This window comes from Sciurus carolinensis, chromosome 14 (assembly GCF_902686445.1).
Source record: "Sciurus carolinensis chromosome 14, mSciCar1.2, whole genome shotgun sequence".
Taxonomy (NCBI): domain Eukaryota; kingdom Metazoa; phylum Chordata; class Mammalia; order Rodentia; family Sciuridae; genus Sciurus; species Sciurus carolinensis.
Window position 1 is genome coordinate 13,280,979 of NC_062226.1, and position 21,530 is coordinate 13,302,508.

The 21,530-nt window shown below is 54.4% G+C and overlaps 1 protein-coding gene across 4 annotated transcripts in view; it reads left to right on the plus strand.

Moving 5' to 3' along the window:
* The window catches only part of Ggta1 (glycoprotein alpha-galactosyltransferase 1 (inactive)), a 66,016-nt gene that overhangs the window by 19,707 nt on the left and 24,779 nt on the right, over positions 1 to 21,530 (plus strand). For 3 of the 4 annotated variants that reach the window (XM_047525292.1, XM_047525295.1, XM_047525293.1), the window contains exons 2-3: positions 13,367 to 13,482; positions 13,719 to 13,800. In XM_047525292.1, coding sequence (XP_047381248.1) covers positions 13,786 to 13,800 — 15 coding nt within the window. In that variant the 5' untranslated portion in view covers positions 13,367 to 13,482; positions 13,719 to 13,785. The remainder of the gene's footprint in view (positions 1 to 13,366; positions 13,483 to 13,718; positions 13,801 to 21,530) is intronic. The other variant, XM_047525294.1, reaches the window with a different exon arrangement.

Genomic DNA, 21,530 nt, shown 5'->3' on the forward strand with positions numbered 1-21,530 from the left:
TCATGTAAGCCAATCTAACAAATCCCCTTTCTATAATCATACTTCCTGTTGATTCTGTTCCTCTAGAGAACCCTGACTAATACGGTAACTAATATCTAGATGCTCTCTTACTCTGAGGTGGGTAGTGTATCAGTCAGCGTGGAGCAGGTTAGACTGCAGTAACAAACACCCCTACATCTTCAGGCCCCAAACCACAAATGTTTGCTTCTATTTTGTGTGTGTGTGCATGGGATGCGGGGATTCTTTCTCCAGTAATATGAGCATCTTGGGCCAGCTGAGGCTACAGTCTTTGTCCAAGGAGCTAGGCTGATGGAACACCGATCTTCTTGGATATGTTCCGTGGCGCCAAGAGAGCCCTGGAAGATATTGCACAGACAATTAAATGCTTAGGCCCACTCCCATCTTTTCAGTCAGACTAGCTGCTTGGCATGCCCAACCAACCAAGCAGTCACGAAATGCAATCCCATGAAGGTGGGGAACTAGAAATATCTGGAGAACAGCACCAGAAAGTACCTGGGTTGGATGTCCCCCTTTGAGCCCAGCTTGCTGATGTCAGCTCAGTCAGCCAAGGTATCGGCCTGGGTCCCACAGACAGAGCAGCCCCTGGGCTTTCCATTGTGAGTGCGAGGAAACCACACCCAGACAAGAAAAACCCCAAAGTGGCTTGTCAGTCTGGAACACTAAGCAGAGGAACCAAAAGGTGCACGTGGCTGCCAATATCTCTGCAAAACAAAAGGCAGAAGCGCAGCGCGGAAGGAGGTAACCAACCAGTGGGCTCCAGGCTCCTTCCGGGGGTATGAGCCCTGGGGAGGGCGAAAGCCGCGAGGTGGAATCTGTTTCACAACTGGCCTCTGCAGAAGGGCCCACGTGCTGTCTGGGCAGTGGAGCGCCTCTGAGGTATCCTCGCTGTTTCTGCCTTGTGTTCGGCTTGAGGGAGGGTGTTCTTTCTCAGTGCCAGGCCTGCTTACCCCCAGCCACGCGACCTTCGCCCATGGCATCCTATGCCCTCAGAATGCCCAGCATGGCATCCCAGGACCAATTAAGAGCAGTGGAGAAGGACGGACAGCGGGGTGGCCATCTCTAGCAGAGGTTTCTGAGGCTTTCTAGAGCACAGATAAGGGAACTCAGGAAGAAGATGATTGACAGCAGCCCCCAGCCCCTTCCCTGGTCTTAACGGTTTCCTGTGCTGCGGTTAAGAGGCACCTTAGAGCAGAGTGATGTTGGATTCCCAGGTGCCATTCTCTTCCGCCTCCTCACTTCAAGGCTGCGCAGCCTTGGATAAGTCTCGTCCCCCCCGGGGGCCTCAGTTTTCTCATGTGTAAAATGAGGCAGCTCAGAAGGCTGGGGACATGCTCAGGAGGAGAACAACCCCGCATAGAGGCATGTGAGCTTGTCGGAGTCCTCCAGACGTCCATGGAGTTCAGAGTAAGGGGGCGACTGGATGTGGTGCTGGTGAGAGGACCTTTGCCATCACTGTCCCAGGGCGCTTCTCAGTGGAAGAAGGTATCTAGGAGCATGTTTGTCTGCTGGGCCCAGCTGCCCACTAGACAGTGAGACAGAGGCCATGTCATTGTAGACCCAACAGCCCAAACAGTACCTGGCACGTGGGGAGTGGTGCTAATATTGGTGCTAAATAAATATTTACTGAGTGAATAAATAGATGAACACATGGTCCTATGACGGAATCAGTGGCTTTCAGACTTCCTATTGGGTGAGAGGAGGTCAGGGAGTCCTTGGCTCTACCTAAATCCAGGCCCAGTCTCAACTGAGTTGCCTTGGGCAAGTCCCCAGGTTTATGGTGTCAGCCAACCTCCTGGCTGCAGGGTGCACAAAGCAGCATGGCCCTGTCCCTCCAGCTGTGCTGGAAGCCCCAGCAGGAAGGAGGATTAAACAATGTTCTGGATCTGCCCCGTCCCATGCCAAAGAAGGACTGGCTGTTTTGAGAACATAGGCACATGGTGGACTCCTTAGATACACAGAGCAGCTTGTGCCTGCCAGAGCCTGTGTGGCAGACTTCTGGAATATTCATCACCAGAAACTGAGTAGCCATTATTTACTGGGCACTCGCTAATACCAGACCCTACCCCAAGCACTTTATGGGCACCATCTCACCTGCGAGTAAGAGAGGCTTCCTTACTCACATTTTACAGATGAGAGAAACCAAGTCTCAGAAAACTCAAGTCACTGGCCCAAGGTCATGCATTTGGTCAACAGCCAGGGCTCTCGCTCAGATGCAGGCTCCATCTCCTGGTCCATGAAGCGATGCCCTTAGGCACCAGGCGTGGTAACCCAAGTTGCCTTATCTAACATCTTCTGGGTACCAGCAGCTTTACAGATATTATTATTGATCCTTTTGACAACTCAGAATAAGAAATTTTTGTTTTGTTTTATTTTGGGCCTCACTGAATTGCCCAGACTGGCCTCAAACTTGCCTTCTGCCTTAGCCTCCTAAGTAGCTGGGACTATAAGCATGAGCCACTTAAGACCCTACTTCTTTCTTCTCTTTCTTTCTTTCTCTTTCTTTCTTTCTTTCTTTCTCTTTCCTTCCTGCCTTCCTTCCTTCCTTTCTTTCTCTTTCTTTCTTTCTTTCTTTCTTTCTCCTTCCTTCCTTCCTTCCTTTCTTTTTTTCTTTCTTTCTTTCTTTCTTTCTTTCTTTCTTTCTTTCTTTCTTTCTTTCTTTCTTTCTTTCTTTCTTTCTTTCTTTTCTTTCTTTCTTTCTTTCTCCCTCCTCCCCCCTCAGTGCTGGAATTGCATGCTAGGCAAATACCCTACCACCAAGCTACACCAACAACCCAAGAGTAAGGAATTATCATCCCTATTTTATAGATGAGTAAACTGAGGCTCACAGAGGATGAAATGATTTAACTCAGGTTCACACAGCAAGAAATTAGTGTTGCTGGAATTTGAAGCCACGGCTGTCTCGTACCAAGAACAGGTAGGAAAAAATGTCATCTCCATGGTGGCCTGAAGAGTTGTTTATTTCATCTCTTGGTTTGGGGGATCGTTTTCATTTGCTTTTAGCTTCCTGCTAGGGTTCCTGCAGCTTCTTCACCAGAGATTAATTCTTGACCTGTCTTTTATGCTTGAGTCAGCTTCTTACAAGAGACTCAGGAAAATCTAATAAAAGGGGGAAAATATGTGAGAGAAAACCACCTGAGGGTTTGTAGTGAATCTTAGACTCTGAATACCCCTGGCCGTGCAGCAACTCCTGCAAGTTGGTCTCACTTGGGGAGGAACAGATCAGGCAGGGAACCACTTAGCAAGGCTGCGAACGTGCAGGAGCGAGTGGGAGCCCCAGAGGGTCTTTCGGAAGCAGCAGGGCCGAGCCCTCCTGGCTACGGGGACCCAGGTGGAGGAGAAGTGAGGGCAGGGAGGACCACTCAAGAACTGGGATGCGCCACCTCTGAGCAGCCACAGGAAGTACCCTGGGTCCTAAGGGTCCAGTAGGTATTAAAAACAAGCCCTGAATCCCAGAGGATCCAAGCTGGAAGGGTACTGGAGGAAGATGTCATTGAACTGTGACCCTGTGATTTATCCTCCAGACAGGTGCCCTTCTGAGAATAAAAGGGAGGACTAAAATTACCTGCCACCTGATCCAGAGCTGGAACAAACCAGAGCCTTCCCAGGGAAAGGAGCTCTGCGGTCACCCTGATTTTGCAGGGGTTTCCCCAAACCACACTTTCACATCCTTAAAGGGAGGAAAGAATGTGCCCGTGCCAGGAGCAGAGAGGCAAGTGCCAAAGGCAAAACCAGGACACTAACTAAGCCACAGAACCACAGGAGAGGCCTGTGGAGAGGAGCAGGGCTCCCAGCAGCTGGCACGGAGGAGCCCCACCGCGCACCAGCCAGGCCGGGCAGCGTGTCAGTGGGAGCCAGCGTCCACAGGCACCTGGGCGTCTTTGCACACACCTGTTCCTGTGTGTGCAAGGAGTGCCCTGCTCCCATGCACGTCCTCAGAATGAGGAACGCCCTCCAAACGTCTGGGTGAGACCAGAACTGGCGGGCAAGGCGTCCCTGGAGTTGCGGGGAAGGGGCTGTGCCGGGGAAGGAGCCCGGCCTCCCGGTCCCCCAGGGAGGTGATGCTCACAGAGGGTGTCCGCTCTGTGCTCTAGTCTGTGTTCCTGGACGGACGGTGAGCGTCAGTTTCCCTGTCTGGGAAGTAGAGAGGGGACTTGCTCCCTGCCTGCAGGAAGGATTAAAGGAAACCGTGGATGAGCGAACTAGCGTCGTTATCATTAATAACCCCCTGGGAGGTCCAGCTCAGCCCCACACTGCAAATCTGTTTTACCCTCAGAACAGCCTCGGGGTGCCACAGTGCCTGGCAGGGCGGTGGGTTCCCGTCACTCAGCCTTCAGGCGACAGGGTGAGCACCTCCGGGAGGGCGGCGGGCTCACAGGACACCGGGAGAGTTGGGAAATTACTTCTGGCCTAAGAACCTGCCCGACTTGAACCAGGCGGGCGGGAGTGACTTTCTTATCCCTCTAGGTCACCCCACAGACGGTGCTGTCAGCCAGCTGGGGGACAGCAGTGGAGCAACGAGGCTGGGGCTGGGAGTTGTCCCCTTGAGAAATGTGTCTGCCTCAGGGAGGGAGAGGAGACAGAGCCAGCCTGGAACTCCTCACCTCTCTCCCATGAAACGGCGTGGGCTGCTTCGGGGCCTTCCAGTTTGGCTGGGGAGGGAGAAGTCGTCCTCAGAACTTGGCTCTCAGCATCCCGAGGGCAGCCAGCGAGCCTGGGATGAGGCGCAGCTCCCCGCCTGTGCAGATGCCTTTCCTCCCCCGGAGCCCGGGTCCCAGCTCCAGGCTGGTCTCCAAGCTGCGTCAGGTGCTCTGAAAGACCTGGGCCTGGGCTCTGAGGCCCCAGGTCTTTGCCGAATATCTGACTGGCCATCAGGTGCGCTGACCATCAGGCGTGCTGCGACACAATTGCAGTTCGACCTGTCACCCACGGGGAGACAGGGCGGGTGAAGCCAACCGGGCACACACTGTTGGGGTCCCTCGCCTGCGGGCCTTCCCTGTCAGCCCAAGAGTCAGGACATTCCTCTGGTTCCCTCGGGTCCTCAGCAGCTGCCTGCCATCCTGCCACCCTCACACCCAGCTAGACAGCGGTCACCTGCCCAGGCACGTACCCATCGCTGCTTCTCTTTTCCAGAGGCAGGTAGGGCCCGTGGGGTCAGATGAGCAGGCCCAGGTGGGGCGCTGATCCCCTGGGGCCCCATGGCAGCTCCCCGTCCTCTGACTTGCAGCCCTCTGACTGGCGAGCACGTGGGCAGCGCCTGGGGTCCTCCCCTGGCCTTCGGGTGCCTTGTCCCTGGACCTCCTGCCTCTTTGCTGTGCCCCTGGAGTGCCAGGCAGTGCCCGTTAAGGACCCCCTTCTTCACTTAGCATTCCTCTGCCTGCTCCCGCCCACCTGGCTGCCCCCACTTTTTTTTTTTGGCACTGGGGATTGAACCCAGGGCACTTTACCATTGAGCCACATCCCCCACCCTTTTTGGTTTTTTATTTTGAGACAGGATCTCACTAAGTTGCTTAGGGCCTCATTAAGTGTCTGAGGCTGGCCTTGAACTTGTGATTCTCTCATCTCAAGAGGTCGTCCCACGCCGCTGGGATTCCGGGTATGCATCACTGCGCCCAGCTCAGCCTCTCCTTTGCCAGCACAGTGGAACTCCCAAATCCGGCTCCGGATGGCTCTCTCACTGCAGGGCTGTCTTCGGTCGGTTCCTCAAGCTCAGTGCATCTAAATGAACCCACTCCTTCCTCCACTCCGACTCCTTATTCTGTTTCTCAGCCAATGGCAACACCACCTACCACCTATTGCAACCAGAAGCCTGGGCAACAGCTCAGAGCAGAGCTTTGCAGACTGTAGTGGGAATTGGGGGTCATCTGAGGTCGTGTGAAACTGAAATGCAGATTCCCAGGCCCGGCTGAGACATTCAGATTCTGCGGCCCTTGTTGGGGCCTGGGGGCTGCGTTTCCATCAGGTTCCCAGGGGACGTGGATACTGCTGGGTGTCCGTGGTCCACACAGAGCAACGCTGGGCTCTTCCTTCCTGACTCCTTCCCTCCATCTCACTGTGTACTGTTATCATTATTATTATTGCCATCAATTATGAAAATAGCTAACATTTATGGAACGCTTGGATGCCAAGCCCTACAGGAGGCCTGGCTTTTAACCCACAATGCTTACTGGCTGCTGGGAGCTTCCACATCAGTGCAAACAATATCTGCCCCCAAACTTGACATTCTGCTAGAGGAAGAAAGAAATTTAAAAGACAATTAAGAGAACTACCTAATATTAGAAAGGAACTTTAAATCAGGGGGAATTTCTCACCAGGAAGGTGACATTTAAGCAAAATTTGAAAGAGAATTCATTTCATGTGCCAGAAGGTCACATGGTGCCACTTCCTTCATTTCTCTCAAACCACAGCTGCTTCCTATCTGCCAGCCGCTTCCACTGGTTTGGTCAGGTCTTTCCCCTGGACATTGACAGTGCCCCCTGGCTGGTCCTCTAGGCTGGAGACTTTCCTTCTCCCACCCACCCTCACCCTACAGCTAAGAAGGAAATCATGTCGCGTCCTCTGCCTCCTGCCCCTTGAGGGTCCCCCGTCTATCAGGATGAAATGCGGTTTCGTGGTAAGATTCTGTGGGGTCTGCCACCTCCTCTCAGCTCCCACATCCCTGGTGCCACCCACGTGTCCTCACAGCTCAGCTGCTCTGGACCAGAACCTCTCAACTTCCTGTTCCCCCATGTGTCCCCTGAACTTACCAGCAACCCACCTGTCCTTATCTCCTTCCCTTCTGCACCAGGGAGAAGCCCCTGCTGCCCTCTCTCTGTGCCTGGGACAACCCCGCCCGGCCCTGCGGCCATGCCTTCGACACTGTCCTCTCCCTCAGAGCCTTCCAGCTCCTTCTCTCCCTGGCTCTGCCTCCTCATGACTGCCACATCCGCTGTGTACTCTAGCAGTTCCCTTTTTCTCCATTTTCTTCTAGCTGACACCCTATCTCCAACCCTTCCCAGACAAGCATCTTGACACAGGTCCCGATAGTGACCTCACCTGACCTTCATTCCAGGGCCTACCAAAACCTAGCTTTGAGCTCCGTGCTTTCATTGAGTTTCTTGATGTCAGATTTTGACATAGCTATTTGGCAACTGTCTCTGGAGGCTACAATTGTCTCCCAAAATAAATACGTTCAAGTCCCAAATCCTGGTACCTGTGAACGTGACCCTTTTTGGAAAGAGGTCCTTTGCAGATGTCCACAAGATAAGATGGAATCACAGTGGATGTGGCGGGCGCCGCTCCACGGCTAGTATGCTCGTGAGAGAGGGAAATTAGAACACGAGACACACTTGGGGTGGGGTATCTGTGACCGCAGAGGCAGTTTGTAGGTTGGCAGCCACAAGGAACCCCGCAGATGGCCAGCATCTACCAGTAAGCCAGGGGCATGGCACAGATTCTCCCTCTGAGCCCCCCCAAAAAGCAGCTTTGCCAACATCTTCATTTTGGACCCATGACCTCCAGAACTGCGAAAGAACAGGTGCCTGTTGTGTTCAGCGGCCTCGGGTGGGTTCACTTGTCACTGCAGCTCCGGAGAGTCAGGCACTGTCTGGCCACCTGCCCACCATTCCTCACACCTCCTCTGTGCCAGGCCCTGTACAAGGAGCACCAGGACCTCAAGGTAGGTGGCACGTGGCTGCCGTCCTTGAGAACCTCGGAGGGGAAGATGGAAGCCAGCACGCTGCTGCAGGAACCTGGTAGGGGCAGCCGCGGGGATGCAGGGGAGTGTTTGCTCTGCAGGGAACAGAGCTCCGAGGAGATGGCGTTAGAGTTCTGGAGGCTGCACGCTCACCGGCCAGGTTTGCCAGCCCACGAGCCCCAACGGGCCCCTGCCAAGTTCTCTCACCTAAAAAGTGACAAATCAAAGAGTCACGAGGCGTCCTAGGGGTCCGGGGAATGCTGTTTCCACGTCAAGCGTGTCTGGAGGGGAACAGCAAGGGTCAATCGGGCAGGGGAAAGGACTTGCCCAAGGCCGTGTGACTTGGGACCGTGCCAGTGAACCTCTAAGTGTGCTATTGGACTCTCTTTTGCTAGTTGTATTATTAGGATTGACTTTAACTTTTTTTTTTTTTTTTTTTAACATTTTCTCATTGCAAACCATTTGGAGGCTGGGTGGCAGGGAGGCCCAGCAGGGCTGCGGGCCTCCAGTCTGTGTCCTCACCAGCCTTTGCTGTGACCAGGGTGGGAGGGAAGTCCCCCGTCCCCCGTCCCCCCGTCCCCCCAGGCCCTTCCAGACCTTAAGACCTGTGGCAGGAAGCTGGGTTTCTGGGCGATTTGCTTGGCTGGTGGCCCCTGTTTCTGTGTCAGAACCCGAGCCCTGGCTCCTGGCTCCTCTTTTCTCTCACTGGAACTTCCCTGGGGGGGATCAGGGAGCTCCTGAGTGGGTTGGCCATTCTGTGGCATTGGGTCCCCCATGGAGAGCGAACCCTGGCCAGCTCAGAAGGTGCCTGGAAGGACAGGGAAGTGAGCCTGAGTGGAGGAGGCCGTAAATCCTGCCCAGAAGGCCCGTGTCCTAGCTGGTGTCTGGGAGTGAGCCAGAAGGGAGAGAGGGCCGAGGGCCTGAGTTGCCCGAGTTCCTCTGGAAGGAGGGAGAAGGCTCTGGAAGCCCATGTGGAAAGGTCCAGCCAGGTCACCTCCTCCAGGGAGCCTCCTGAGATTCCCCAGCCAGGTTTCTGTGGGAGCCCGGATCGCAGCTGCACCAGGCAGGCCAGGTGGGGCCCCCACGCTTCACGGATGGAGGAGAAAGTCCCTGCAGAGGAGGGCGCCGTGCCTGGGTCACACAAGCATTCCTGATAGTTCTAGCCTCCGGCAAAGAAGGTTCTCCTGAAGGGAGAATCGTCCGTGGTGACTCCCACATTCAGCAGCCAGGGAAGTGCTATCCGGCAGAGCTGTTCTGTCTGTCTGTCCTTTTAAATCGGATTTCTTCATATTCATGAGTGAAGGTGGCCTGCGAGTCCCCTTTCTCATGCTGCCCTGGCCGGACACACCGGCTCCGGAAATGGGCCAGAGGACGCTTGTTCTTTCTGGAAGTCTGTCCGACACCTAATGGCACCGCGACCCTCTTTTCCGTCAGTGCATTCTGCTGTTCTTTCTCTGATAATGTAGGCTTTCTAGCTCGTTCGTTTTCAGATCTTTATCTTTTTTCCCCCGCCCCCTCTAGATCTTTATCTTAATAAATATTTGAAGTTCTAAAAGGGAAAAAAGAAAAATCTGCTTTGATGTGATTTTGGCAGAAGTTCCCTGGAGGACCCGCACCCTCTGCCCCATGCCGTCCACCCGGTCCGTTCGCACTTCCACGCCTGCCAGGCCCCTGCAGATGTTGCTCTGGCTCAAAAGGTGTTTGCTGAGCCTCTCGCAGGGGCCAGGGCTGCTGCAGGAACTTGAAATGCCAGCAGTGAACTAGAGGGCAAGGCGCGTCCCAGGCCGACAGGGTTTACATTCTAGTGACGTGGGCCACCCTCCTTGTGCCACGTCGGTTAGCATCCTGGACTGATCTGACTTCTGCACCAACAGGGGTAGAAAGGTAGAGGTGGGGTGGTCAGGTGGTCAAGGGAAGACCCCTGCAGACCACACAGCTGGGCAGGGTTCTGACAAGACCCTCGGTTTCCTTTTTCGTGACTCTGTCATAATCTTTGTCTTAGGCTTGTGTGAAAGTCAAAGGAGGCTTTGTTGACACAGGAGGCTCTAAACAGGACACGACTGTGACCTTGAGGGAAGCTGAGCTTCTCGCCTGTTAAAGATGCAGTTCTGCTCTCAGGCAGGGGGCTGGCCTGCATGGCTTGTCAAGACTCTCTCGAGCCAGGGGAGAGGTAATCCTCTCTAGAAGGGCATGGACAGCTTTCTGGACTAGGTCATAATCAGAGCCACCAGGGGCTCCTTTCCCACCTCCACCTAGGGCCATCTGCCCAAGGAAGTGTCAGGAGGATCCCAAGGAGGTGGGTTGAGGAAATCCTCCACGGGTTGAGGAAATCCTCCACGGGTTGTCCTCTGTGCCCTAAGTCTTGTCCTTGGGTGAGAGCTCCTCACACCGTGCAAGGTGTCAACAATGCCAACGTCTTCCTTATCTGGGAAGAGTCTAACCAACAGCATGAAGGAGCAGGGTTAACTCCAAGGAGGGACCGCCTTGTATGAGGGAGGCTGACTGCAGCTGGGGAGAGAGGTTTGGGGCCACCGAGGGAGTTCTCCAGCATGGCTGTGGTGTGGTTTGTTCCAGACTGGGTGGGACGGAGGTAGATCTCAAGACGACTGGCCGTGTCTTGCTCAGAGAGGGTGATGATGATTTAATTCCTCCGACCTGGATCGACTGTCCTCACAGAGACACAGTGTTATGGGCACGGACTCTTCTGACTGCAGTGATTTGTCATTTCAACCAGACCCACGAATCTGCAGTAGTCTGAAAGTATCATGCTAGAGGCCTCTCTTTTTCTCTTTTTTCTGCCTCTGCTGGAACCGATGTGATCAAAACGTATATTTATAACAAAATGTATAACTGAGTACGTGACACCATTAGGTTAATCGAATACCAGGGGCTGACGGTTCTTGAGCACCTTGAGAGCAGTGTGTCCTTCTTGAGGACTATCTCCTTTAATTCTTGCGCTGACGGGAATTATATACAGCACTTACCCCTCCAAATGCTATCATTCCCTGTTGACAGATGTCGAAGTGGAGGCACAGAGAAGTTAAGTAAGTTGCCCAGGAGGGCACAGCATAAGGGGCAGAGCCAGATTCACAGTCAGACGGCCAGGTCACAGAGTCTGTGCTCAGTACCAGCACATGTTACAGTGTCTCGGTCACCCTCAGAGGTGGGGGTGGTATGATTCCCATTATGCGGGGCAGGGAACCCATCAAATTGATGTATCGCTTGTAAGCAGCAGTAAGCATGACTTCTGTGACCGCCCTAAACATATTTAGGATGAAGCAAACAATGACAGCCTGCAAGCTTCATTTCTGTAGGTTTTTTGCCAAGAACACTGAACCCTCCCCCTGCCACAGAGGTAAGGAGGGTGGAAATCCGACTTCCCAGCAGGACGCCGTCGGACGCAAAACCAGGGCTCCCAGCACAGGGCTGCAGCCTCCTGCACCCGAGATGAGGCCTGGGATTCTCTGGGTGAGGCCTGACGGGGCTGCTGTCGGTCGGATCCGTGCGCTGCTAGGGGTGGCATGATGTGGTTCCTTGCTCCGATGGCGGCTGGGCAGCTGGACTTGGGGCAGCAGAGCAGGATGGTCCCCTGCCTCTCGGTTAAGGAATGACCCTAATCGTGCTCCTTTGTTTCGAGAGCTGGAGGATGAAAGTGGGTGGGGAGGGGTAAGTCTGGGTTCGAATCCTCCAGGAGTCTGCTCTGTGGCTGGCCAGCCTGGAGACTTAGCCTTCGGTTCCCGGGTCCCCCGGAGGCCCCTGGGAAGGAAGAGCAGCACAGCACCGGGGGTCCCTGCGGGCAACCTCGAACAAGCCTCCCAGAGCCTCATCCATGACGGTGGGGAAGGGCCCTCCCTACCTCTCCATGGTGATCGCGCGGGTCCGCAGGGGTGGAGGGAGCCAAGAGCTGGCCTGCTCGTCAAGGCCCCGCGCAGAGCTGGGCGTGGAGTTGGATGGGGGGCACCCGCCTGGCTTCCATCCCCAGCGCCGCAGGAGCAACGAACGAGGAACGAGGCTCCCATTACTTCCCCAGCTCCTTAGAACCCAGGCTTCTTTCTCCCTCCCCCACTGACCATTGGTCCACGTTCCTGGGTCACTGGACACAGCCCCATCCCTGGGCCCCTTCCCGGGGGGCATCCAAGACACGGAAAAGGCAAGGCCCGCCCGTGGTGCTGTGGCCCTTGACGTCCAGGCCGAGGAGGGAGTGCCCGAGAGAGCAGAGCTGCCCGCAGGACGGTTTCTGTGCTTCTGACTCCCGTTTTCACAGCGTGGACACACCTGTCTCCCCACGACCCAGATGAGAACCTGTCCAGCCCCCCAGGAACTCCCCAGGGCCCCTTTCCAGGCGCTACCACCCCCAGGGAAACCATCCAGACTTCTAACACCATCAGCTAATTGTACATGGTTTTGCACTTTAAATAAACAGAATGGGCCAGCCTGTGTCCTCTGGTGCTGGCTTCTTTCCATCCTTGCTTGCTGCTGCGGCCGAGCCCGCTGAGGAGCAACCCACCTGTTCTGCTGAGGGGCCTGGGGGGTCCAGTGTGGGGTGCGTTATGAACGTTCTAGCACATGTCTGTTGGTGTGGAGCTGGGAGCTGCGACGGGACCCCAGGGGTATGTTCCTGCACATTGAGGAGGCTCCAGCCGGCAGGATGGACTTGCAGACCCTAAAGGTCGCCATCGACTAGCTCATGCCCTCCAGGAGGAAGCAGTGACACTTCCTTCTGAGAACAGGAGGAAGAGGCTGGATTCCGCAGGGCTGAGTGACCCAGGACCAGTCCTTGACCCCCTCCTGTCTGTGCTTAGTCCCCTCGCTTAGTCTGGGCTCCCAAGCTGACTGCACTTCCCAGCAGCGTCGGGAGGGCAGCGGGAGGTCTCTTTGAGGGTCTCTGGGAGGTCGCTTTGAGGGTCTCCGCCTCGCCGGAGCCCAAGCCCTCTCTGCTCTCTGTTTAATGTAGTGGGGCTTCTGAGAACGACTTCATTTGCTTTTTAAAAAAAGTTGAGCTTGGAAAGCCACTGCTCTAAGGTCCCCTCCAGCTGGAGGGTTCTATTTTAGGAGTAGGGAGTGGGTGTGGGAAGGGCTGCGCATTGTTCAGCCCAGGGGCCGGGTGGGCCTCCGTGACCTTTCAAAGTTCTCCTGGTGCAGTTCCCGATACGGGGGCTCTCAGCATTCTCCAAAAAATAGTTTTCCAACCAATGGGAGCCAGCGACTTCCAGAGCCCCCGGGGCAGAGGAAGGACCTCACTTTGAGGAGCTCTGAGGGAGTTGCAGTGCGGGTCTTGCGGACACTCCAGGGTGCTTCACCCGCCTGCCTCTGGTTTAGGAGCGTTTTAAAAATTCTTCTCCACTGACTGTTACTGGGAGCCAGCCCTTGAGATTGCTTGGGTCCCAAATGGTTTCCACTTTCCCACAGGCGTGGGTGGCATGGGTGGCCTGTGCACTCCTCGGCAGGGTGGTGGCCTTCCCTCCCACAATGCTCGGCTCCGTGTGGTCCTGCAGTTTCACTGCGAGGGAGGCCAGCTGTGGAGAACCCAGAGAGGACCGACTCCGCCTTGGCGCGCAGCTCTGAGTCCACAGGCCCGATAAACAGCCCATTTCCCAGGGAACAAAGCCCGCGGAGGCTGCCCGGGACCTGTCTGCCGCCTCTTCCTGAAACAGCTGTTTATTCTTTTGACAGGAGCTGGAAAGCAGCACCTTCCCTTCCTCTGAGCCCTGCCTCCTTCTGCAGGACCGAGCTGCGCAGAACCTTGTTGTTCAGCCTTTTGCTCTGGAAGGAGAGAAGCAGAGGATGAGGTATATGAGACGCTGAAGTGACTTGCTTCTGCCAGGCCTGGGCCCCTGGGGCTGCCGCGTGGACCCACCTGGGGGAGGATCTTCGTCATCCCCTGGCCTCTCCCCGGTCCCTGCAGTCGTTTTGGAAGGGAACCAAGTCCCTCTCTCCCCAGGACTGGATCTGGAAGTGGCGGTTGGCGGGATGCTGGCTCAGGGTCTTTCGATATAAATTCTGCTTTTTTTGCTTCCTTTGGCAGGACCTCGTAGGGCTGCGGCTGGCCGTGGCTGTGGCCTGGACTTTTCTCTGAAGGATTCAAGGTGACAATGCAGGGGCAGGGGGTGAGTCTTGGGGCCCGGGGGTGGGATTGTGGGTGGGTACCGAGCCCCTCAGGACGGTACAGCACCTCCCATGTCTCTTGCTTCGGTTCTCTTTGGAAAAATCCTTGCACAGTGACTTCTGGCCCAGGCAGCAGGGGACAGCTACCACTGGAGCCAGGCTTTAGATTTCCCGAAGGGGATTCTGGAACAGCACTACACGACGTGACTGAGGGAACAGGTTGCTCCGCCGGATGGCTGTGCAGGGGTTAGCCAGGTGTCTAATCTGAGCCCTGTCGCTCAGGTTCCTGGGTCTATGTTTACTCCTCTGACCCTGTAGTGGAAAACAGACCTGGAAACAGGCTTCCCTGCACCACCACCCCCTGCAGTGCTTCCTCCAATGGAGAGGGTTTCCCTGCCCCGCAGCTGGGCGTGGCTTCAGGTTGATCAGCCCTGTCCCTCTTCCCGCTAGGCATCATCTTGGTGCCCAGAGCTGGGCCTGCAGGTAGAGGGTCCGCCTTTAAAATCCACCATTTCTGGGTGCGCCCAGTGATCTCAGGCCAGCTACTCCCCTTCCCTAAAGCTCAGTCCCCTCAGCCAAAAGGTGGAGCCAAGGTCACCAAGGAGAGGAAGAAACACGAGGACAGGTGAGGGGATGCCCCACACCAGACACCCGGGAGCTGAGACGGTCAGGGGCCCCAGCTGGTCAGGGAAAAGCCGGCTCTGCAGAGGGTCTGGCCAGTGTGTAGCTGGCTTTGGGTCATTTGCTAAGTAGTAATCATAAGAGGCGAGAAGAGAGGGGGCCCCGAGCAGATGTGAGTGGTGAGTCTGTGGCTAAGCCCCCATGATTTCGGCGCACCTGAGAGGTTAAGAGGACACAGAGGCCTGCTCCCTGGATTTGAATCCCAGTTTCACCATTGTGACCCGGGGCAAGTTACTTAACTTTCCTGAGCCTCCATTTTCACATCTGTAATGTGCTGGAAAGGGTTGAAGCCAGGGCCTGGCCTGGCCTGGCTCAGTCGAGAAAGATCCAGGCGTTGCAGGGCTTGCAGCTGATTCCATGGGGCAAACGCAGCATTAGGTCTGGGAGTGAATACTGAGACTGTGAGAGGGATATCACAACAAATAACAAACAGGGACAAACCCCCAGGCATGACAAAACGCAGAAGCTAACGCAGTAATAAAATGATGGAAAAACAAGACAAAGCTGATTCCTAGTCCTCGGCTGCCTGGTGCACCTGTCGTATTTCGGCTACATACTTTCTACCTCTTATCTTGACGTGGGTTTCCTAGTGTCATCTTCAATAGAGGCGTAAACACCAGATAAATCAGGGTTTCCTCTAGCACAGCTAATCCGGGGTTAGTTTTTATTCCTGAGAGTTTAGAAGAGTTTCTTCTGGCTTCACAGTTCGTTATTGGTGATGTACAGCTGTAAAGCTTTGGTCGGTTTCTTGCTCCGTTGGCTCCAGCCAGGTCTCCAGAGAACTCATCCCTTTGATCCTTGCTGGGCACAGTCAGCAGCTGGACCTCCTGGATGGGGCAGGCATGCGGTGGCCGCGGGGCCAGGACCACAGCCACCCCTGAGCAGGGAAAGCAGCATGCCCAGTTCAGCTCCCTGCCCTCGGGGCCCAAGGGGAGGATCCTGGGTGCTCCACAAGGGCAAGGTGGTTCCTGGGATCCGGGTAGGTGTACAAGCAGGGTCAGCCCCTCACCTCTGCCTGCAGAGGCAGAGGCCACAGAGCTGGGCAGTGATTCTTCCAGGCAGGGTCAGCACTCTCCACCTCTAGGAAGCATTTGGGACTTCCCCACCCCCACCCCAATAGAAATCAGGCTTGGTCTCGAAAGGGGACCCATTCAGCGAGGGACCCCATGCCCGAGCTTCATCAGCTCCAGATTAGCCAGCATCTGCCACCTGTAAGCACTGTTTGGGAAATCCTATTGTCTGTCCACCACACCAAGGCGTCCGCATGGATGTGAACCCCAGTGTCACCACTCTATGCTGTGCGACCCTGGCGAGTCACGTTTCCGAGCAGCAAGGGCACTGCAGCAAGAGGTGCTCCCTGTGGCTGAGGGACCTGTTCTTTTGAAAATGAGACTTCCAGTCCTGCAGCTGGTCTCTTGACAGGTCCTGAGTCGATCAGGAAAGCCTGGGAGGGGAATCTGGGTCCAAAGACTGGTTTCATGGACAAGGAGACTGAGGCCTGAGAACCCAGGACTCCACTTGAGAAGGGTGGCTTTGGCTTTGTGCTTGCGCTGACTGACCAGCTCGTCTCCTGCGCGAAGCAGCCCTGGCTTCCGCCCCTGCCACGTTAGCGCAAGCACCTGGCAAACAGGAGGAGCCACCGGTTGACCAGGCTGCGCCCTTCCCTGAGGGTGGCAGCGCTGACTTTATCACGACACTTAGTGGGCCGTGGTGTCCCCGGCTGTTCTGGAGGACCAAGAGTGCTCTCCCGGGCGAACCCACGGCTCTGCCTGTAGGACTCCACTCTCTCCCCTTAAAAAGCACCATCGCTGGGGAGGGGAAGGGGAAGAGAGGACAACAGGGGAGTGGTTGCATCCAAGTGCCTTAGATGCACGTGTGAAATTGCCATAATGAAGCCCATTATTTTGTACAATTAATAAGCTCTAATAATTACATATAATAATACACAAACACCCTCATTATTACAGCTTCCTTTTGTGGAGCATTTACTGACTGCTGGGCACGATGTGCTTCGTAGACACGGTCTATGTCTGTCCTTTCCAGAACTCTCTATGAGGAGGGTGTTTGCATCTCCATTTTGCTTGTTAGACAGAGGCTCAGAGAGTGCAAATGGCTTGTTCAAGGCGTCCATCAAGGACTCTGCTGATGGAAGTCTTAGCCCTAAGCCTAACTTTTACCTAGGATGCTGATCTAAACACCCTCGTTTACAATCAATGACATGGGGGACCAAACAGTGGCATCCTGGGCTGGGCTGGGGCTGGACCACGGGGAGGAGCTCACCTAGTGTGGGCAGCGCTCTTCCCAGCGCCACAACAAGGACAAAACAAAAGGGATGGAGTCTCCTCCGAGGCCACCACCCAGGCACACCTTGCTGTTCGTCTCCTTTGCAACACTCGTCACCACCTGACACTGTCTACCCTGTTGAGTCTCTGGCCTCCCTCAGGAACGGAAGCTCGGTGGTGGTCTTTACTGATGGGTCTCCAGCTCCAAGGACCACCCAGTGCACAGTACCCCGGTTCCGTGTCAGCTGATGGATCCGTGGTGGAGCAGGACGGAGGCTCCTCCGGTTCCTCCACACAAGGACTCGAGGGTACCTACCAGGGGCCAGGGCCTGGGCCTGGGCCCATCCCCAAAGCCCAAAATGCCTGAGGCACAAAGCAGGGGTAATTCCTCAGGGACAAGAGACAGGTTCCAAGACCCAGTGGAGGAATCATGGGCAGAGCAGAGAGCTCGTTAGGCTGTAGCAAGATGAAGGTTAGGTTTCTTCTGCCACCATTTCCTCCCTGCTCTGAGGAATTCTGTTTGGAAGGGATACTTGCACTTCACCCTGTTGGGGTGGACCTGTGGGGTTCTCTGAAGGAGTGTGTGCTGTTCTGAGTGAGACAGGTGGGGCGCGGGGGCCATGAGAAGGGTCTGTCTGACCCTTCAGGGAAAAACCAGCAGAAAAGGAGGAGGGGAAGACAGCTGGCTTTACAGTGAGACCCTGCCTTGCAAAATGCCCCACATCTTTAGCTCGATCCGCACACCTTCCAGGATGCGTGTGGTTCTATTTGGAAGCCGAGTACAGGAAACTGAGTCCTGGGTGGCTGAGTCCTGGGAGCAGCCCATGTGGGACTACAGGATGGACTTGGCGAGAAACCTGAGTTGTAAGTCAGAGGCTCTGAGGTGCCCGGAGGGCCCACGGCTTGTGCCCCCAGGGCTGGCTGAGTTCGCCAGCTGTGGGGCCAGAGGACTTCAGAGTTCCACTCTCCCACTTGAAACAGGGTGTTGATACCGGGCAGCTCTTAATTCTGAGGTCTGCCCTTTACATGAACGTAGAAGCAAATTGGTCTTTTTTCCCCCGTTAGGTGACAGTCCACCACCAGTCTTCAGAATTGTACAGTTTCGAAAATTCTGAGAGACAAACAGACGAAGGGCTTTTCGACCCCACTGGCTGTCCAATGCCTTGTGTTGTTCATGGAGAAAAAGTGTTTCAAAAGTCATACTGGCTGCCCTGCCAACCCTTCCTTCCCTGGAGACTTGGGTTCCAGATTCCAGGAAGCATGTCTACACCCATTCCTAGTGCTTTGCTACAGGATACAAAATTGGCTTATTTGGACAACTTTCAATTACCAGATTAAGGATTGGCCTTAGCAAAAGAGTAAATAGATTCAGGCCATCTATGAGGTCCAGAAAGAAATGAATGGACTCTCAGGTTTGCCTCTGATGCTAATTCCTGAAATTAAAATGGGCCTAAACACCTGCACATTTGGGGCGGGGATTAGGAAGTATGCCAGATTCGGGCGCTCCAGACAGACGCATCAGTGTTCTCTCCCGGAGAGTTCTCATGTGGCTCCGTTTAATGCTCCTTCCCCTTGGGAGACGATTTGCATCTGATCCTCAGCAGGTGGGGTGGTGAAGCTGGGCCTGCCCCACTCTTGCCTCTCAGCACGTTGTAGCAGAGTCTGGGGCTTGAGCAGGGGAAATCGAAGTTAGTCCCACTTCCGGATGGCTCTTAAGCAGGCTGAGACTCAGAACAGATGGGTAAGCCTTTCCAGCCCCTCATTTGCATCTATTTGCACCTCACTGTATAGCACGTTCTTATTCCAGAACACCCGCTCCATTCCTTCCAATATGCTTTGAGCACTTGTTAATACCAGGCACTCTGCTGTCTCACTGAATCCCCGCCGACAGCCTGTTTTATGAGCACCAGTAATAAGAACTGCCTTTTTCTTTTTAGCCAAGGCACAGTGCCGAGCATTTTAGGGGCATTATCTGTTGTACTCATCAATATTTTACCCCCACTTTAAAGACAAGGAATCAATTTAATGTGGTCCAGTAGAGAGCCACAATCCCTTATCAGAAACCCTGGGGTAGGCATGTTGGAATTCAGAATTCTTTGGCTGTGGCTTATAAACTGTCTATTATGTAGCATCTCCAGGGCAGCACACCGCATAATACATCAATATTTATGCATACAAATGTTTAAACAGTTTCATTCGGTGGGATAAAGATTGTAAATGTCCTCCTGTCGACTGGGGCCTTGATACCAATTCGATCATGAAAAGGTACCTGGTTTTCAGAGTGGTTGGTAGTTGTGGATGAAGGTGCCCAAGGAGATGTACAGTTTCTTGTGTCAAAAGTTGAGACTCAGACCCCCAGGTCCTGCCACAGTCTCGAATGGAGATCTGTTGCTCCCACATCCAGGACTTTCCCAGCACGCGATGCCAGTGCCATTGAGGCAGACTTCAGGTGGCTCTGTCAGCACTGGGGCTGAGTTCCTGGAGAGAAGAAGCCCGAGGCTGAGGTTCACTGTGGCTCAGCAGGCTCGCCTTTCCCGGGCGTGAGGACTGTCGCCCGTCTCAGTGGTGTTGAAAACTGGAGGTTGCCTCATGTCCCTGGATTCAGCTTCAGCTTTTCTGTTTCCAAACACATCTTTTTTTTTTTTTTTAAAGCAAAGGGGATTAGAGTGTTGTCATCAAAAACCCTACTCCTCCCTTCTTAAACTGGATTTGATGAAAAAGGTGATGTGAGAGAGACTGAGAGAAAGAGGAGGTGATGACATTTAAGAACTCACTTAGAAAAGAATTGGAAAATTACCTGTTCCCAGAGGGGACCGATCTCAGGGAAAATCTCATTTCATTCATTCACCCAACACTTCCTGAGGGTCCTCCTGCTCTGTGTGGCACTCTGGGGATCCAGGACCAGATAGATGAGACCCGGCCCTTGCCCTGCAGAAGCTCACAGACTGACAGCCACAGACAAGAGACAGGGCCGAGTGTGGATGTGCATCAGCACTGTGGAGAGGGACAGGCAGCGGAGGAGAGAGGGGGCTGGGCCGGGAGCCAGGCGGGGTGGCTGCACGAAGCTGGAGCACTTGGTGCACTGGCCACTGCTTCCTCTTAGCCTCCAGATGGCCACACTCCTGATTCCCTCAGACCTCTTGGGCCTCTCCTTCGCATCTCCTCCCTCGATTGCTGGCTTGGCAGGCTCCAGGCCAGGCCCACCTTCTCTCTGCTTCTCTCTTTACCCTCCCTCCCTGGGTAAGCATCACACACCTTCCACACCTGGGTACCTTCCCCACAGGTGGGCTGAACTCCAAACTTGAATGTCCACTTGCACTTGTCAAAATTAACACATTCAAGTGGGAAATCGGGACTCTCGTTCCCCAAACCAGTTCCTCTTCCGACCTGCCCCACGGCCTTAAGAAGTGCTGCAGTTGTCCACCCAGCTTCTCAAGCAGAATCCTTGCTTCTTCCCCCTTCCTTGGCCGCAGCGCCTACATTACCAGCCAAATCCTGTCAGTTCTTCCTCCAAAGTGTGCATGTGTGTATAAACTGATAGATAAGAACGTAGCATTGTGCATAGTAATTGGCTACCATGTAATGTCCTAATACACATATGCATTACATAATGTTAAACATCAGGTTGAACATCTCCTCAAGGGTTTATCATTTTTTTATGGTGAAAACTTTCAAGATCCTTTCTTCTAACTTTTTGAAATGTGTTCTGTGGTCACAATTGCACACCACAGCTGCTGCTGCTGCTGCTGCTGCTTTTCTCTTTTTTGTTTTTGTTTTGAGACGGGGTCTCACTACATTGTTTAGGGCCTCACTGAGTTGCTGAGGCCGGCCTCCGACTTGCCATCCTCCTGCTTCAGCCTACGGAGTTGCTGGATTACAGGCGTGCACCACCTGACGGTAACTTGGTACCCACTGACCAACCTCTCCTCAGGCCCCTCTCCATTTTCCCAGCCTCTGATAACCACCATTCTATAGTCAGTTTTGCAAGATCAACTGCTACTTCTTTTAGGTTCCACCCCAGAGTGAGATCATGTGATGTTCTTTCGGTGCCCAGCTCCAAAGTGCATTTTGGCTGACTCTCCCTCTGCCTATCTCTCTGCCTCCTTTTTTAGCCCAGGCCTGTGTTCTGTGTTCTTTTACCCTGTCCTCAGGTATGCTCCCCAAAGGAGACAGAACAGGCTCAAGAAAAAGAAAAATGTGTTTTACTCACAGGACCTAGGCAAGGAGACATGGCACACCACGCAGGGCACAGGGAAGGACACCAGGGTGGGCAGGAGTCGGGCGCAAGGCAAAGCATGAGGCCAGAGCCCTTGCGGGGTTTCTGTGGGAAAGGCAGTGTAGCGCGGGCTGAGCAGCTCAGGACTGGTTAGTCGCAATAATTTTGGCAGGCTCTAAGTTACAGGGGGTCTCTAATAGTCTGTCCCTGGCCTTGGGATGACAAAGGCCTATTCATATTGCCACCTGGCATAGCTCTAGATTGGCTAGTGCATGTGTGTTAGTCAGTTTTTCATTGCTGTGACCAAAATACCCAACAAGGACAACTTAGAGGAGGAAAGATTTATTTTGGCTCACAAGTTCAGAGGACTAAGTCTATGGTCAGCTGGCTGCAAGACAGAAACTTCATGGTTGAAGGGTGTGGCGGAGGAAATCCACACCGCTCATGGCGGCTGGAAAGCAGAGAGAGAGACTAGGGGCCCCCAGTGACCAGCTTCCTCCAACTAGGTCCCACCTCCCAGTAATCCACTCAACTGTCAAGGGATTAGTAATCT